Below are 19,253 nucleotides of genomic sequence, written 5' to 3'. Positions count from 1 at the left end.
GCGAACTTCAGGAAAATAAAGAAAAAATTCTACGACTATCCAAAGAACAAATACACATTATGAAATCCGTAGTTCATCACACCTACAATTCCTCATNCCAAAGAACAAATACACATTATGAAATCCGTAGTTCATCACACATACAATTCCTCACTACATCTAGATCAAACACAACAAAATATGTCCCGAAATATACAGAAACTACTATCGCAAAGTCAAATGAATGCTGATAAAATCAATTTAGTAGAATTCATTTCTACTCTAGCTGAACATACAGCCACCATAACTCTACTACTTAGCCAATACAGTTGGGAAACTCAGAACCTCCTTGCTATAGTTAACTCAGCTCTAAGTGGTCGATTACATTCTAGTATCCTACCTCCTAATATCCTACTTAATGAATTGAAAGAAATCCGTCTTAGTTTACCATCAACCCTTGAACTCCCAGTTTCTATCTATTCTACAAGTCTAACTGATTTGTTCAAGATAACTACTATTGATGCATTATATATTAATTATACTTTGATTTTTAATTTAAAAATCCCTTTATTGTCTAATTTAGATTTTAATTTATTTCACCCCATATCCTTGCCTATACCACAAGGAAATCAAAATTTTATTTTTATTGTAACCGAATCTAAGTATTTAGCTTTAAGTAGAAATAATGATTATTATTTTTCTTTATCAGATCTTCAACTTTCAAATTGTTTTGATTTAAATAATTTTAAATTGTGTAAGTACCCTAAAGCACTATATCGTCATTCCAAAACTAAAAATTGTGACGTAAATCTATATTTTAAACCTAATTATCCAATTGTCAATTGTAATCTTAAGTATCGTAAATTGTTCATTCCCATATATCATAAATTAGAAACTCAAAACTCTTGGTTATATGTGACTCCTACAGAAACTCATATGACACTCAAATGTAATAATGTACAGAACCTCTTTTCTATTAATACCATTGGTAAAATAACAGTGGATAAGTCTTGTACTGTGAGTACCGAAACTTCAGTATTATTACCATCTCAAAACATTATTTCTGTGTTCTCCCAAAGAATANCCATCTCAAAACATTATTTCTGTTTTCTCCCAAGACTTTGTTCCCGAGAATCCTTTAGTTTACATGAATTCTAATATAACTAATAAAATTTCTAAATATCAGCCTGAACCGTTAACAGAAAATAATTTCATTCAAGATTTGAATCAATTAGCAGATGACAGATCTCAATAATCTTGAATCCACAATAGCAGAGTCTTCCGATCATTTCATCTTAAATACTCATATCCCATTTCTTTACTGTCTCTTTCTAATAATAATAATTCTAACTTCATATGCATTGTGTAAATATAAAAATACCACCCGACAATATAAACCAGATATCGCACATTGTACAAATTGCAATGAAAGTATGGTCTGAAGTCTTGTTAATTTAATTATTATATTGTAATTTAAGAGTATTATATGTAAGTAGTATTTCAAACACTACTTCCATTTAAGGGAGGGAGTGTTATGAATACTTAACTTAGTTTTATTATTGTCCCACAATTGTAATAACAGATAATCATAAATTGAATTGTAATTGAGGTCGGCCTAAAAGAATGTGTTTATAAAGTATTTTTCGGTGTTGCAAAACCGGGAAGTGAGCCGACTGCGACTGTTGTAATTCAGAGCATCGTCAGTCATTTGACAACTATTGTGCGATTACTAATTATTTATTCGGCAATACTATTTTATTTTATTCTATTTGTTACTCTCGTAACATTTGTCTTCACGGTGAAAATGGCTACCAAATGCTATTAATGTGTGAAAATTCTCGATTTTATTTTTTACATTTTTAATTTTATAATACTAAAACTTATTGAAAAGTATATNGATAATGAACTGTGAGATTTCGAATTGCATATAGCCAATAGTAGAAAGAGTCGAATGAAAAATATTGAACTCGTCAATTGTAACGTAATAGAGTATAAAATCGTCATTAACAGGTTAATAAGACGCTCTTTATTATTTATTGTTAAAATATCATATTTACGTACCATTCGATAATCTTTCATAGACTTTTTTTCTCCTGGCGTTTTCAACACAAATTTTGAATGTTTTAATTGTACAATACGAATATTGTACTCATCAATGGTTAGATATGAGTTATTATTACTACGTTTTTTTTAACTATATCAGATAAAATTTTGTTTAATTTGTTTTCCATTTCGAGTTCATCCATATTGAATTTTAATACAGCTCAAAGAAAATTAACACTATGATTTAACATACAAAAATAATATGACGATATTATGGCGATGTCGATCCGATGTGTACCGTGAGAGACTGACAAAATATTATCTATAATAGTTATTATATTTAAAATAAAGCCCTACACTAAGCTTGTACTATCTAGTATTTAATACCATTAAGATAACATTATATAACAACATTTTCCATTGTGTGTAGAAATTATCTNTACCATTAAGATAACATTATATAACAACATTTTCCATCGTGTGTAGAAATTATCGATAATCAAACCAAAAAATTAATAAACCACGATAATCACTAGTTTGTTTGGTAATTATTGTTATTTACTAGTTAATAACGTCAATATAAATTTAACATCTTTTACTGTAACATATATATATATATATAACCCGACACAACAGGGAAAGCAATAAATATGTGTATATTTATGTACGCACGTTACACTGTTCGAATAAGTATAAATATATATATATATATATATATAAGCTAGTTTCAGAACTAGAAAGATCTCGGGTCATCTGGTATTCCATCTAAACTTATAAAATATGGTAGAATAAAACTGCACAGAATAAATTACAGGGTTCATCCCAAATGTAATGACATTTGGGATGAGCCTTTGTTCAGAATTACACTTTTATTGGTTATAACGCTTCAAGTCATCAAAATTCTTCGAAATACCCTCTTCCCGCGACAATACAACGCTGGAGGCGGTTTTTCCATGTATCGAACGCTTCCCGGTAGGCATCTTCCGTAACTTCTGTCACGGCTGCTTGGATATCTTCGATAGACTGCCAGTGATATTCTTTCAGGGCTATTTTCATTTTTGGAAATAAAAAGAAGTCCGGGGAAACAGATCGGGACTGTAGGGAGGCTGAGGAACACAATTATGTGCTTTTTGGCCAGGAATTTGTTCACGATTAACACGGTGTGAGAGGGCGCATTGTCGTGATAGAGCCTCCAGTCTTTCCGAATCGGCCACTTCCTCTCCCTCTGCAGGCGATGGATCCTAAGCCTCAGTCTCTCCAACACAGCCTTGTATAACACTGCATTCACAGTCTGTCCTGGTGGGACAAACTCGTGGTGCACGATGCCCTGCACACCAAAGAAGACATGAGCGTGGTCTTTGTTTTCGACTTGATCATGCACGCCTTTTTGGGGCGTGATCACGAGGACGTGTACAACTCAGAAATTTGTCGCTTCGATGACCCTGCATACTCAAAACACCACGTTTCGTCACCAGTCACGTGGTCCATGAAGTTCGGATTGTCTTCACACAAGTCAAGGAATTCTTGGGATCGGAGCACTCGAATTGCTTTTTGTTCGTCAATAAATTTTCGTGTCACAAGCTTGGCGTATAACTTGCGCATTGCCAATTCTTCAGTCACTATGCGATGTTCTGTTGATTTTGGCAAGTTTAAGGCCAGTATATACCAAGTGTCAGAACTTGGTATACTGAGCCGTCGGTCGGTGTTCAAGCAATAACGCACATGTTCCACATTGGTGTCTGTCAGCGAAGCTGACGGGTGCCCTGACCTTGGTTCGTCGGCAATGTCCTCCCAACCCTCCTTGAACGCCTTGTGCCACTTCTTAATTTGAGAACTGGACAGACAATTATCCGGAAAAGCCGTCTGAAGCATTGAGATTGTCTCAGTAGCGTTTTTCCCCAGCCGAAAACAAAACTTGATTACGTAACGTTGTTAAATCGTTTTTTCCATGACGACGCTTAGAAACTTCCTTTGGGGGAACTCACGTCTTGTCGCTTCCAGAGCTCAGAACAGCCGATCTGCAGTAGTTCGTTAGGGTTCTCTCCACTCTTCCTGACTGGTCGCAGCATGCTGGATTATTTAGTGACGTCAGAAAAAGATGAGGCTCAATTACTTTTGGTATGAACCCTGTACGAATTGTGCAAACATATATGAAACAAAAAAAGAGTACCTAATGAATGGAACAAAGCTATAGAAATATCAGTTTAAAAGAAAGGAGATAAGAAGAACTGTAATAATTATAGAGGAATATCATTACTAAATTCAGTGTATAAGGTATTCTTCAAAATAATGCTAGAAAGTGTCTGGAACCAGTAGCTAAAGTGTGTATAGGAATCTATCAACTATTGAAAAGCTTATGGAAAAGAAGTACGAGGACACACCAAACATATGGCAAGTGTTTGTGTATTTCAAGAATGCTTACGATAGCATCAGCCGCGATAGTTAATAAAATGTTCATGAACGGAAAAAGATATCCAATTAGAGTGGACTGTATAGTGTAGGAAAAATTTGAAGTAATCACAGGGCTCAAACAAGGTGATGCATTATTACCATTAGTGTTCAACATTGCATTAAACAAAGTGATACGCATAGTACAAAGTAATAAACTCGGAATCAATATTGGAAATACTACGCTAGATGTGCTAGGTTTGGAATATGGGTTTGGAACTTAGTGGGAGAAAAAAAATATAAGAATACAAAATACAAATACACTCATTCAGAAAGCAAAAAAGATTGGCCTAGAAATAAATTATGAGAAAACAAAACTAATGGAAACATGGAAAGGGCTTTTTTTTGCATTAATAAAATATTTCAATATAATAACAATATAAGTCAAAACTATTCTCTAGAATAACAATAGTACGCTTATACATGAGTATTGTAAGGTCGAAGTTTACACATGGATGTAAGTATGGCTCATTACAGTAAAAATTGAACAAAAACTCAGAACCTTTGAGAATAGAGTACCAAGAGCAATTTGTGAAACAGTGTTTGATACCACAACAAATAGATTGCGTAGACGAAATATGCGGAAATAAGGGAAATCACCAAAGTACCTCATATAACAAGCTATTTGAAGGGTCAGGGAATTCAGTGGTTTTAACACGCGATGAGAAAAAAGGAAATGAATGAAATAAGGGCGTCAATAAAATACAATTCAACAATTAGAATACCCAGAAGCAGACTATTAAAACGATGGATGGATGGAGTGCGCCAAAATCTAGAGAGACTGGAAGCAACAGATTGGAAGAAAGGGATCTAGGATCGGGATTATTGGAGGTTGGTGACAGTGGTAGCCAAAACTCTTGAAGAGTTGTGAAGGCACATAAGAAGAAGAAGAAGAATTTTTTTTTTAAACACCAAAAGTAACTTAGAAATGATCACTATGATTTCTGTTTAAGTGATTTATTACAATAAAGATACAAAAAAATCCAGCACGGTGGGAACGTAGCATAGTTGGGTCCAGTATATATTTAATCTGACAGTGATTAAAATAACTATCATAAGAAGCGCTTCGATGCAAATCTGTAGATAGTGTTTAATTCTAAGAAATTGGTGGATATATACAAAAGCAACAATAACTCTTATTCCCTTAATTTTATCCCGATTAGTAATTCTTAGATTCAAAAATATAATATAAAATTATACATCATATAATTGTGTATATTGAATTGTTTTCAAATTATTATTGATATTGATTTTAATATATTAAAAGTAATAATTTTTAACCTCCTTTATTTCATCTTTTAATGTGAAAGTTTATAATAAACAAAAAAAGGAATTTATTACCATAACTTTTAGCTAAACTTGCAAGTTTGAATTGATATCATTAAATAAAAAAATTTATGAGAATTAAAAAAATTGTATCGTTAAGATTAATATGCAGTTAGGAAGTTTTATAATTACTATTTTTAGTACATTTATCAGAGTAGATCAATATTTTATTGCATTTTTATCGTAATAGATAACTTAAATTGAAGTAATAGTAATAATTTCCTAGTAATTTTTGGTGTTAAAAAAAAGATTCTACACATACAAATATATGGATATATTCAGAACTTAATTAATTTTAATGATTTACTTTAACTAAAGGAACCAAAAAAAAAAGTTGTTAAAAAGATTTACTCAATTGAGCGTAAAATAATATTTGATTATAATTGTAAAAATCCATTGTTAATTCAGAAGAAACTAACAATAATTTTTTTTAGAAATGATTTATGTTGTAACATGTTACCAATAAATTTGGAATACTATAGTCTAGTAGTAGCACACACAAATACACTAAAAAAATTATTAAATTACAAAGTAAAATGATTTAATTTTGTATTTTGTATTTATCATATCAATATTGATTCGTCAATAAATATTTTGAAAACATTAGAAATGTATGATTTTAATTGTCTGTGTGGAGAACATTGGACAACTAACTGTTTAATTGATAAATTAGAATTTTTTTTCTTCAAATTTTGAGGGTAATATCTTCAACTAAATATGAATTGTAGTCATTTGATGTATCGTTGATAAAAGAAGGTCAAGTTAGAGCAGAGAAAATAAATGATAGTCACATAAAAATATCTTCACAGCTTTGCATCAAAGTTAAAATTTAAAATAATTTTAATATGAATAAAAATTTTCTTCTCGCGAGTGGCGTCTACAGTGATGGGATCCTTGATCTTTATTGAAGTTATTGAATTTAAATGTGATAAAAATCAAATGAGTTAAAAATTTATTCTAACTTAAAAAAAATTAAGAAGAAATGCAAAAAATTCATTGTCATTTGTGGTTTGGAACCTTGTTCCCCAAGTGCATCAAACACAAGTTAGGGTACGTCGCTGCTTTCGGGTGAAAAAATTGGCTATTTAAGCTAGTTGTAATTTCAAAGTTATTTTTCTTGACTTCAAAAAAGTAAACAAATTTAAATAAGTTTAACTTTCAATGCTGTATCAATATTATTTATGCAAATCAATGTACTCCCTTGTCATTTATTTTAAAACAAAATAAAATTCAAAACCCAGAATTTTAACACTAAAATAGCACATTTTTTGAAGTCATTTTCACCATGAAGACAAATCCAAAAGTCAAATTTTTTTTCTTCAAATTAAAGTATATTACATAAGCTTTAATTTAAGATACATATAAAAGTGTCAGTATTTCTGGAACACTTTAAAAATTAAATTGAAAATATCTTAGTTTCAATACGCATGGTTAAAGTTTTGATCCTAACCTTGTATAAAGGGGTAGGATCCGATTTACAAAAAAAGTGTGTCAAATGAAAGGGGTATATAAAAATTATTTATAAAAAAATAATAATATTGATTTATACATTTTTCCAAAAGTTATAGCTATATAAATTTAATAATATAAAATATAAAATCGAGAATTTTTTCACGGAAATCGTACGATTTTCTTTACTTTGATGTCCGTTTTCACCACAAGTCCAGGAGTCAAATTTTTTTTTTCAAATTAAAGTATATTATGAAACGTAATCCAGTAGGACGAAAACAAACTAACTGCACTTGGTACAGTTAGTTATAACGTAATCCTGATAGGACGGAAACGGCAACTATGGCACTTATTTAAGTTTATAGCGTGGTCCAATAGGATGAAAAAAAAAACTAAATACACTTGTTACACTCCGTCGCTTAATTAGAATTACCCTTATACAGATAAGTATAAGTATACTATATATATACAGGGTGGCCCACCACTCACTGACAACTTAAATAACTTTTGATCCAGTTAATATTTTTTTTTTAAATAATAGTTATACGTAAAGTCCATAGCTATATCTCAATCATTAATTTTTTTACATTTTATTAAAAATATTATTTATTTTTAAATTTTAAATTAAATGTAAAAAAAAAANTTTTTCTCAGCTCTCACTGGACCGATTTCTTTCAAAAATACGTCAAAAGATCACAAGTCGTATCTAATTGGAGACATTACCCTTAAAAATTGAAACAAATTCCCTCGTTCCCCGAAAATGTGGAAAACATCCAAAAAAATTACAAATTTAAAAATCCCTAATTTTCAAAATGTTTTATAATATTAATATTTATAACATTAATATTTACAATATTTATTTAATAAACGCCCTGTGGGCATAGAGTACAGAGATAATTAGTTAAAATACATGAATAAAGTAATTTTGCATACATAATAAAGATGAATAATATAAAAAAAGAAAAAAAAACAACAATAAGTATTTAAGATAATAATGAAACTATAACTAAAGATTATAACTATTTTTCATGCAATTTTTTAAATCTGAAAGTGAATTCGGTAAAAAAAAATCAAAATTATTAAGTTTATTACCTAGAGTTAACATTCGGTTTACCGGTGCAAATAGACAATAATTACGTTTGCAAGTAGGAGTGTAGAATGTAGATGTGGATCTTAACGTGATATTTGGAACATTTATATTAATTAAAGCAAGTATATCTGGACAATCAATTTTGAAGTTTAGTAAGTTTTAGAGCCAATATATGTCCTTAAATTGTCTCCTAAATTCCAAACTATCTATTTCATATTTTAAAGATAATGATTGCAATGTTAATTCAACATTATTTGTTTTATATGCCAGCATACGTAAAAATCGATTTTGGATTCGTTCTAATTTATTAATAAGATACTCTTGATGAGGGTTCCAGATTATCGAACCATATTCTAAAATCGATCGTACTAGAGAGAAATATAAAACACGTAGGCAAATTGGGTCATGAAACTCCCAGCAATTTTGTTTTAAAAATCCAAATACACGTAAGGCTTTATTATGGATTTCATTTATATGTTTGGTAAATGTAAAGTCATTAGAAAAAATTATACCCAAGTCTTTTAAATTAGATACAATATTGAGGTTTTCATTATCTATGTGATAATTAAATAAAAAATTTTGCTTATTTCTAGAGAATGTAATTTGACTACATTTATCCGTGTTTAAGTTTAAACCATTATTTGCACACCATAAACAGAATTGATTTAGGTCATATTGTAATTTATTACAATCATCTATTGAGGAAATTGACATATAAAGCTTTAAATCATCTGCAAATAAAGTGAATTTACAATGTCGAAATACAGTGTTTATATCGTTGATAAAAATTATAAATAATAAAGGTGAGAGATGACCACCTTGCGGCACTCCAGAGGTTACATTTATGTTTGGAGAAATCGAATTACCTATTTTTACTTTTTGGATTCGATCAGATAAGTAAGATTTAAACCATGAAAGGATTGGATCCCTAACACCAATAATAATAAGTTTATCTATTAATATATTAATGTTGACACGGGTATTTCGAGTGTCAACAAAAGTTTGTTTCTTAACTATAATATAAGTAACACAAATACGCACAAAATGTCTAAAAATATTACTACAATGGCACTGCCCGAGAGCAAAAGAATGTACGAGAAATTTTAACTAAACCAATATATATATTACAATTTAAATTAAGAGTTAATACAACTTAAGATTTTAACAGTAACTTTTAATGTACCACACGTGACGACGGCGGATACAGAAAATTCACGTAGGACGTCAAAAACAAGATAGAGCGTTCACCGCCGGCGCTCGGTGGTTGACTGCGCTCCAGTAGATAANTCACCGCCGGCGCTCGGTGGTCGACCGCGCTCCAGTAGATCGACTTTGCACCCTGACTAGATAGCGGGGGTACTCTAATCAGGCTGGGCTCGCGATGTAATAAGGCGGCTGATGGAAAAGACGAGGTGACCGTGTATTTCACGTATCGCAATATATACGGTACCGTGTCATACTCCCCCGCCAAGCCGCCAATTACACGCGTATGCGATCGAACCGCAGCAATTTTAACCAACAATTCGAGTTTGTCTAACTTAAAGTTGATCTCAAATGGTTGTTCGCTCTATGGGTTTATGTAATAAAAAAGGAATTGAAATGCTGTATTTTAAGTGGTTAAATTTTAGGGGGGGTGTTTTAAAAAAAAAAATTTTTTTTTTCTTTCTATGTTAATAAAAATAAATAGGAAAGATTAATTGGCTGGGTCGTTGGATTGATGAGGAGAGGATGGAGGAGAAAAATAAATTAAGTCCTGGACTTCTTCCGGAAAGTCTGGCATTGTGATTGCCGGTGCGTTGAGTACCGCATCTTCATCTACCTCCATGGCTGCGGGTGTTGGTTCTCGGTCGTTTGGAGGGGAATTACTCATTGTCGCCGGTTGCTGGGGACGTCTCTCCAATCTATGTTGTTGCCCTCCACCTTCTTTCTCCGCCTTTCTTCTGGCCTTGGTTTTTTCCACCATTCGTTGTCGGAATTCTTTCTGACGACGTGCGGATTTTGCTTTCTGGGCGGGAGTGCAATGTTTTTTTTTTGTGACCGGTTCTTGATTTGGGTTTGCTGGGGGGTTACGTTTGGGAGTTCCCTGGCTGTTAGAGGTGGACGCCCCGTCGTTAACCTTTAACTCATTTGTTTTTGGGGTTGAGCTCGGTTGCGTTGGTCTGATACCATGGGGTAATGATGGCCTGAATGGTGCCAGTCCAACGAACCGGTTTGCTCTTTGTTGGAGGGCTAAAAAAGGTTGGGTGGGAGGTCGAATTTGTATACTCATCAAAGATGGTATTGGTGGAATGCGGGGACTTAAAGAGGGTTGCGANTATACTCATCAAAGATGGTATTGGTGGAATGCGGGGACTTAAAGGAGGTTGCGACTTATTCGAAGGGTTCGACAAGGCGGGTTTTACAGGGGGTGCAGCCGTATTTTTATTTTCAGGGAGTTGCTCTTTTGAACTGGGTTCAAAAGTGTGTGCAACTCCTTGGCATTGTTGCGCCCCGATCTCCCATCCCCGAGAAAGTATATGTCGCGTCATCGGATTAGCTATAAGCTCTTCGTCAGTCGCAGACATTACTTCCTCGAAAGGAAATAGATCTGTTGGTCTTATAGAGAAAACCAGCGGTCTGGTTAGGATTAATGGACGAGGGAGTTGATTTCAAATTAGCAAAAGAAGTAGCGGAAGTGAGATTAGAAGACACAGCTTTCGTAACATTTAATTTTAGAGGCGGTGTACGAGCCAAATGTTGTACTTTAGGTCTATTGTGATATCGTTGTACGGAAGGTTTCGTTCGTGTAAAAGTGACATTAGGAGAAAAGTCGGTGGAATTCATACGTTTATTCAAAGCGGAAATAGAGTGATAGATATTAGGTCTAGATACTACTGCAGAGATTGAAAGAGGATAAGGAGCAGTAACGGTGTAGGCCACAGATATTAAGGTAGAAAGTACGAAGAAAAGTTTTGCTTTCAACAAAGTCATGACGGATACGAAAATTATGAGTGTAAATAATCTAAAGAACAGAAGAAAAAGTATAATTAGAAGTTTCTATAGTGTATGTAAGATCAGTAAAGTTAAAGATAAAATGAACGGGTAATAAAGAAACTATCTTGTTTTCAAGAATAGTAAAAGAATTTTCAATGATAAGTTCATTGTTCCAACAATTAAAATACCACCGCGGACCATCAAAGCGACACGATAATTTGTGCCTTCTAGGAACATAACAAGAGTGATTAAATTGATGTTAGTGCAAGAACAAGTACAATAAATATTAAGGTTGAAATAAATTTGGGATATGGTTCCATTAACGCAATTATTAATAAATTGCGCATTAGAATAATTATAAAAGGGGGAGCAATTAGCCGTCGGATTGTGAATTATCTGAGGGGTAAGAAGAGTCACGCAGTATATGACTAGTACGATCCCGGAAAACACGCATTTCAACCCACTCAAGCCCATTATCCTTTTCAAATGTTTGTCTACTATAGAAGGGAGATCTGAAATTAAGTGACGGAGTGAGTATTGTAACCAGATCCTTGAGCTTACTGGTATAATCACCCATATCCACAGGCCAACTCAAGGTACCGAGAAACGCCGTCACTAACTGATGAAACTCAAGGTCGGTCGTGTTAAAATATAATTTTGTATCGGGAAAGCGATTTTCGTGTAAAACCGTAGTATGAGCAAGAAAAACATCAACGTCAGAGCGAATCGCACTTCTATGATAATGCTCTAAAGGATTACGGGAATATAAAGTGTTAATAAGATAAAAGCAGTTACGAGCGGGAGTGAGACGCCAACCTTGTATATACAATTTTGAGGAATGTTGGGTATAAGTAAAGCCTATACCTTTCTGTGTATCGTCAATTATAGTGGAAATTTTATCTTTAATAGCAACAGCAATATCATAAGCATCCTTACCCGTCTCATAGACACCCTTATCCGTCGAGGAGGTCCAACGGTTGGTTGGCCAATTGGCGGGCCGGGTGGGCCTCCCGACGGATCCCATCCCGCGCGTACTGCGCTTGGCGGAGGATGCTTCGCGCGCCCCCCTACCCGAGGTACTAAGGAACCCTGTGGCTCGAGCTCACTTCGAACGGGGCGTGCGGGCGGGTCGCGAGGAGGTGAGGCGCGAAATACAAATCGCACTAAACCCACTCCCCCGCGCCTCCCCGTCCGCCCCGGGAGTCCAAGCTCCCCCTTCCTCCAAACCTCGTCGGGTGATAAATGTGGCGGCCCAACACTTCTCCCGCCCAGGGGAGGCATCCACAAGCAATACGCGGGTGGCCCCCTCCCCTCGGCCACTACTGTCTTTCCGCGCTACGCGACCAGACAGCGCCCCATCCACGTCACGTCGCCCGAAGCATCCATACGCCAGGGGCAGTGGAGGGTCCGCAGCGACGCCTACCCCTACGACTAGCAAAACTCCTCGGTACTACTCTCCGTCCGAGCGGGAACGCCGGACGAAGAAGTACAAGGAGTATATGCTTCGACGTTGGGGGGTCGTCGTCGGTGGGGACCTTACACCGCCCATAAACCCGACCACAACACCGACAACAACAACAGCACCACCAACAACATCAACAACACCGTCAACATCAGCAGCAGGCCCAGCAGTGACCACAGCTATTGTCAGCCGGCCGTCGGGCATGTATGTGGACGGGGTGCTGGCGGCGTCAACACCAGCAACGACACCAGCACAGGAGGAGCAGCCGGAGACGCCTATGGAGCTAGAGGACGACGGCCTGGTTCGAGAGATGGACCTGTTCCTCTCCTGTCCCACTTCCCCAGCGCAGCCGGAGCCCCCGGCCGAGTAAGAGCTCCCTCCCACCCCAAGCGCGTTACGCGCGGGGTCTATACTCCTAACCCCCTCCCTGCTGCGCGCACTCCGCGGGGCATTACCACCCACTCCATCAAACATACAACGTAAGTTTTGCGGCTTGTTATTGCGCTATGCGCACTCTAATATATTCGACCAAACACGGAACGCCATATGCGCTATTTCATTTGATTTCTAGAGTACAGCGGCGGCTTGGTGGGGGGGTACGTGACACGGCCACGGCGTTGTCACACGTTGACACCCCGCGGTCGTGTCAGCTCCTTCTCAGCCACCGCTTAACTGTAAACCGGACCGTCACACACACGCGTTATCGTCGTGGTGTAAAGTCCAACAAATGCCTAGCGTCGTATACCCCGCCGCAATAATACGTACAGTCAGTTATCCCCGTGACACCTTTATATGCGTTTCCTTTTCGGTCTTCGTTTTTCTGTTTGTGCTCTCGATACTTGTACTACGGATATACATATTTTTTTTCTTAAGTGTTTTCTTTCAATATCATCTACTGACTCTGCACCATACAACTGAGTCTATCATTCTCAATACTTTGTTTTTTTGTTTTTCTTCTTTTATTGTAATTTACACAATAAACTTCGGGTCACGCCCGTGAGTACTCAGACACCTTGTGCGTTTAAATTCTTTCACAACAACCTGTATCANTAATACGCTTAAACAGGATATAGGACGGTAGTTATTTACGAGAGATCGGTTTCCGGACTTGAAAATCGGATAAATAAAACTAGTTTTCCAAAGATTTGGAAAAACACCTGTAGATAATGATAAGTTGAATAAAAAATGAATTGGACGGGTTAAGGTATAAGAACATTTACGGTAAATTATTTCGGGTATTTTATCTGGACCTATTTTTATTTTAAATGATAAGTTATTTAAGGCGTTGAAAATTTCGGAGATAGAAAGTAAACAAGTGGAGAAATCAATAATTTCATTATTAGGAGATAAGTTATGTAAAGTATATGAAGAAGATGCTTGAGTAGGAGTGTATATTGAGCCGAAGTAGTCCTTAAAGATATTTGCAATATTATCGGGGTTATCTGCAATGACATCATTAAAAGAGATCGTAGTAGGGAGATCTTTGCTTTTTTTCTTATCATTGATAAACTTCCAAAAATATTTCGGGTTATTAGTTAATGAAGCTTGAATACGTTTTAAATAATCAGAATAACATTTTTTAGAAAGTTCTTTACAGCGGTTCCTGATAAGTGAAAATTCGGCATAAAACTTTTTATCTCCTGTAGCCTTAAACAATTTATGTATTTTTTTCTTTTTAATAATTAAAAAACGTAGCTCTTTTGAAAACCATAATGGAAATTTTATTTGGTTGGTGTAAACTTTTTTGGTTAAACTATCTATTATACTAAGTAAATCTTTGTAAAATTTTTCAACTGCTAAATTTATGTCTTTTATTGAGTATAAATCAGACCAATTTATATTTGCAATCATATTGTTCATTATTGTATAATCGACGTTTTTGTAGTTATAAAACCATGACTTGGTTTCATCAAGTGATTTAGTATTTTTTATATTACTTTTTATTGTAAATGGTTGGTGATATCTATCTACCGGTACTATGCTGTCGTCTAAGGGGAGAGTATTAATTGTGTTATCATTAGAGAAAACCAGATCAAGTTGAGAACCATTTTCATTTACTATACTATTCATTTGAAACAAATTAAGTGACACAAAGCTTTCGTAAATTATATTACCTGTTACGTGAGATTTATCTGTATTATAATTCAGTCCAATATTGTTATTTGTAAACCGAATACCGGATAAATTAAAATCACCTATAAGAATAAAATGTTTAATTGGCCAATACTTATTAAATATATACTCAACCGTTTCGGTAAGTGCTAAGTATTTAANAACCGTTTCGGTAAGAGCTAAGTATTTAATATCCTGATTAGTTGGTGGAATATAGCAAGCACCTAAAATAAGTTTATAATTATTTCCACCTTTAATCATCAAGAATACTTGTTCAATATTATCATTAGGAATATTAATAATATCCACAACGAAACGTTTATGTATAGCTTTCAATATNGAAACGTTTATGTATAGCTATCAATACCCCACCTCCTCTCTTGCAAATACTTGTTTTTTCGCTCCGGTCTACTCGATATACATTGAAATTATCAAACCCAAGCTCGTTATTTGTTATATCAGTAGATAACCAAGTTTCTGTTAATACAAAATAATCTATTTTAAATAGCGGTATGTTATATCTTAATACATGTAATTTAGTGCGCAGACCTCTTACATTTTGATAATACCCATTTTTACAATTGATTTTAGATTTATATGAATTAACATTATTTTTGAAATTAAACTTAAAACTATTACTAATATTACATTTTAGCTTCGATGCGAAGCTGAGAAGGTATTGGTTTTACTATGATGTGTTTTTTTTTTTTTTTTTGTCTGTTACCCCTTTTTCTCAGCTCTCACCGAACGGATTTCTTTCAACGATACGTCAAAAGATCACAAATCGTATCTAGTCGAAGACATTACCCTCAAAAATTGAAAAAAATTCCCTCGTTCCCCGTAAATGGGGGAAACCTCCAAAAAAAATACAAATTTAAAAATCGCTAATTTTCGAAATTTTTTCAATTTTTTTTACTAAAAACTGCCGTAACTTTTTCAAAAATGAACATATCAATATAATTTTTTTTTATATAGATGCTTGATGTCTTTACCTATCATTTGGTATATTTTTTTTGTAAATCTGACACTTAACCTGCCCACAGGGGGGGATTTAAAATGACAACTTTTTCACAAAAAATTAACTTTTTCAACTTAACTTTTGAAAATGTTCCGGAAGGTCTGACACTTTTATATATATCTTAAATTAAAGCTAATGTAATGTACTTTAATTTGAAAAAAAAAAATTTGACCTCTGGACTTGTCTTCATGGTGAAAACGGCTACCGAATGCTATTTTTGTGTGAAAATTTTCGATTTTATAATTTACATTTTTTACTTTAAAGTGCTATAACTTTTTAAAAAATGTATGGATCAATACAATTTTTTCATGAGAAGTAGTATTTATATACATCTTTCATTGGATATACTTTTTTTTTAAATCAGACTATTTCCCTATATATGGGGGGGCTTCAAATATAAAAAATGCATATAGAAAGTAGAACTTTTTCAACTTAACTTTTGAAAATGTTCCGGAAGGTCTGACACTTTTATATATATCTTAAATTAAAGCTAATGTAATATACTTTAATTTAAAAAAAAAAATTTGACCTCTGGACTTGTCTTCACGGCGAAAATGGCTACCGAATGCTATTTTCGTGTGAAAATTCTCGATTTTATTATTTATATTATATTTAACTTTATTATGCTATAACTTATTGAAGAGTTTATGGATCCACACAATTTTTTTTGAGAAATAATATTTTTTTCTGTCATTTTTTCATATTACTTTGCCCAGGCTGAATCAGTTTTTTTGAAAAAGTGTGGGAACTCCATGAAGGTATTTAATAATCCAATTTTTTTCCCCGTTGTTCCTCTTTTGCTGAAGTTCAAGACGAAGAGACTTCATTTTTTCACGTTGGATAGTTGTCAGGTCCGAATTTATCCAAAGATTTTTATATTTATCTGTATTGCGTAATTTTGATTTTGATTTTAGAATAGTAGTTACATCTGATGCTTCATTGAATGTAATTCGTAATGGCCGATTTATAATTGATTAGTTATTCTTTGGATTTTAGAAATAGATACATTTACTTTCATGTTAGATATTAAATCATTAACAACTGCTTCATCACTTATAATATCGTTTTCAGAAGTATTGAAAATTAAAATATTACGTGATCTATATAATCTATCATTAATTTCGTTTACTAGATCGATGTTATTTTGATCAGTAGAGTTCATTTTATCACGCAAATTATTTAATTCAGATTTTAAAAAATCATTCTCTTTTTGCAAGTTATTAAATGAGGTTTTTAATTCTTGAAATGTATTCCTTAGATCAGTAAAGTTATTTTCATAGATCTTTAATTTATTGTTTATATCCTTCATACCTCTGTCGTGCTTTTCATCAATAGATTTCAGTAACTTCATTACATCGTTTATTGAATAATCAATGCGTGCGATAGAAGAATTTGTTGTATTTTTTTTTTATCGGCGTATCACCTTGTTTCGGCATTTCTAAAAGTAAATTACTAAGGATTTATCATTAGATAATATTTTATCGTACGGTAGAAACGAACAACAAAGCACGTCCGAACGCTACGAAGGTTTATACTGTACTGTAAATATATTATGATTAATGTGATTTTATATTATTAAATTATTATTATTTAAAAAAATATCTTATAACTGTATATATTTGACTCATTTAGGGTGCAACTCTAGGATTTAAAGAGTTCATGGTTGGATTTTTGTATGGAACCAAAAATTTGCTGAATGGAACTATTGGAGGTATTTCTGGTGTTTTAGAACGTATTACTGGAGCTATGGGTAAAATTTATTTAGATCACAATAATTATAATCCTTTTTTTGTTGTATAATTTTTATTTAATTCACAGATAAAGGATTAGCCACATTAATATTTAGTGAAAATCATAAAAAAAAAAGAAATCTATTACAAACACAAAAGCTTAGATTTTTCATAGCAGGGCAAATATTAGCTATAGTATATATTATATTGTTTCAATCATAATATTTAAAAGATTTTGGTAAATTTAATTATAATTAATATCATGTTTGATACTAGGATATTTTACACATCATAGAAGAAAACTTTAAAAAACCAATAAAAGGATTTAAAGAAAATAAAATTACTGGCTGTTTTATAGGTATAGGATTAGGTTCGATTGGATTTATTACTCTTCCCATTGTTGGACTATTATATTGTACTCATTTTTCAATGAGATTCATAAAAAATTAAGTATTTAATATTATATATTTAATATTTACATATATACATTTAGCGTAGCATTCGGACGTGCTTTGTTGTTCGTTTCTACCGTACGATAAAATATTATCTAATGATAAATCCTTAGTAATTTACTTTTAGAAATGCCGAAACAAAGTGATACGCCGATAAAAAAAAATACAACAAATATACATATATACATATATACATTTACAATATACATTTAATATTACTCAATTTTATTCAATTAACTTATTTATTACAAAAATATGTTTAACAATTGCATTAACAATTTAAGAATTATTTTCCAAACATTATAAAAACGGTTTAGTTTTTTTTTGGTATTGGTAATGTATAGAGTTATAAAGATTTTAACACGACAATTTTGTATACAAATACATATTCAAGTCAATAAATTAATATCTTAATTCTTTAAGTACATAATATTTTAATTGATTTCATGAATTCTTTTTACTATTATAATTAGGACATTTGATAATTTACCAACGACTAAACGAAAAAGATTAATACGATATCTTCGTGATAACAATGGCATTTTTCCTTACTGTCAACATGAAGCCATAGGATATAACATGTTAATGGTAAAATAAATTCTTATAACTTGTTAAATTAGATCAAGATTTCATTAACAATAAAAATTCAATTTTTGTTGGTGTCAACACCATAATAAAAATTTTGAATCTGATTTATTTGTTAAATGAGATTAGGTATTGAAATCTTGTTGAAAATATAGTTTAATTTTACTAATATACCAACATTTACCAAAAAATACATTTTCATCGTTTATTGTTCAACAGTACCTGCATTTATTCGTAATGATTTTATTGCATTTATTTTGTAGAGATATTTAAATCATAACTATTTAATATTACTGTCTCATAAATAAAATTAATAGTTATGTAATATTCTGTGTAATTGTCAATATAGCAATAAGGCCTATCGATAGTTAAGTTAGTGTGTGCTTGACCCTCCGCCGTGCTGGGCCGGAGCGTTGAGTGATCGGTTGTTTGGTCTGTTTAATTGAATGTTGTTTTATTTGTCGTATTAATAAATTATAATTATATTTACGAAGGTAATTTTCATGTGTAGTTATATATTTTAGCTTCGATGCGAAGCGGAGAAGGTATTAATTTTACTATGATGTGTTTTTTTTTTTTTTTTTTT

At 32.9% G+C, this 19,253-nt stretch overlaps 3 protein-coding genes across 3 annotated transcripts in view; all 3 read left to right on the top strand.

Moving 5' to 3' along the window:
- The first annotated feature begins 16 nt into the window (after positions 1-16).
- On the top strand, positions 17-1,234 carry LOC126897170 (uncharacterized). Its single transcript, XM_050670539.1, has 3 exons — positions 17-82; positions 141-1,044; positions 1,166-1,234. Exons 1-3 carry the CDS (start codon positions 60-62, stop codon positions 1,232-1,234), a joined length of 996 nt encoding a protein of 331 aa, XP_050526496.1. The 5' UTR covers positions 17-59.
- Positions 1,235-17,527: 16,293 nt separating this feature from the next.
- LOC126898872 (intermembrane lipid transfer protein Vps13-like) lies at positions 17,528-18,049 on the top strand. The gene is made up of 2 exons (XM_050673282.1): positions 17,528-17,650; positions 17,719-18,049. Exons 1-2 carry the CDS (start codon positions 17,560-17,562, stop codon positions 17,850-17,852), a joined length of 225 nt encoding a protein of 74 aa, XP_050529239.1. The 5' UTR covers positions 17,528-17,559; the 3' UTR covers positions 17,853-18,049.
- Positions 18,050-18,529: 480 nt separating this feature from the next.
- Positions 18,530-19,253, top strand: part of LOC126898868 (uncharacterized) — a 4,999-nt gene continuing 4,275 nt past the window's right edge. The window contains exon 1 of the mRNA XM_050673276.1: positions 18,530-18,670. Coding sequence (XP_050529233.1) covers positions 18,662-18,670 — 9 coding nt within the window. The 5' untranslated portion in view covers positions 18,530-18,661. The remainder of the gene's footprint in view (positions 18,671-19,253) is intronic.

This window comes from Daktulosphaira vitifoliae, unplaced genomic scaffold (genome assembly GCF_025091365.1).
Source record: "Daktulosphaira vitifoliae isolate Bord-2020 unplaced genomic scaffold, ASM2509136v1 Scaffold_2, whole genome shotgun sequence".
Taxonomy (NCBI): domain Eukaryota; kingdom Metazoa; phylum Arthropoda; class Insecta; order Hemiptera; family Phylloxeridae; genus Daktulosphaira; species Daktulosphaira vitifoliae.
The sequence above is the reverse complement of the archived record's forward strand: the minus strand, read 5'-3'. Positions and strand labels throughout refer to the sequence as shown.

Coding starts and splice junctions, on each gene's coding strand:
- LOC126897170 (XM_050670539.1), top strand. CDS start 60: ATGAAATCCGTAGTTCATCACAC. Junction 83..140: donor AAATCCGTAGTTCATCACAC/CTACAATTCCTC, acceptor AGTTCATCACAC/ATACAATTCCTCACTACATC. Junction 1,045..1,165: donor CATCTCAAAACATTATTTCT/GTGTTCTCCCAA, acceptor TCTAAATATCAG/CCTGAACCGTTAACAGAAAA.
- LOC126898872 (XM_050673282.1), top strand. CDS start 17,560: ATGGTTGGATTTTTGTATGGAACCAAAAATTTGCTGAATGGAACTATT. Junction 17,651..17,718: donor ACGTATTACTGGAGCTATGG/GTAAAATTTATT, acceptor TTTAATTCACAG/ATAAAGGATTAGCCACATTA.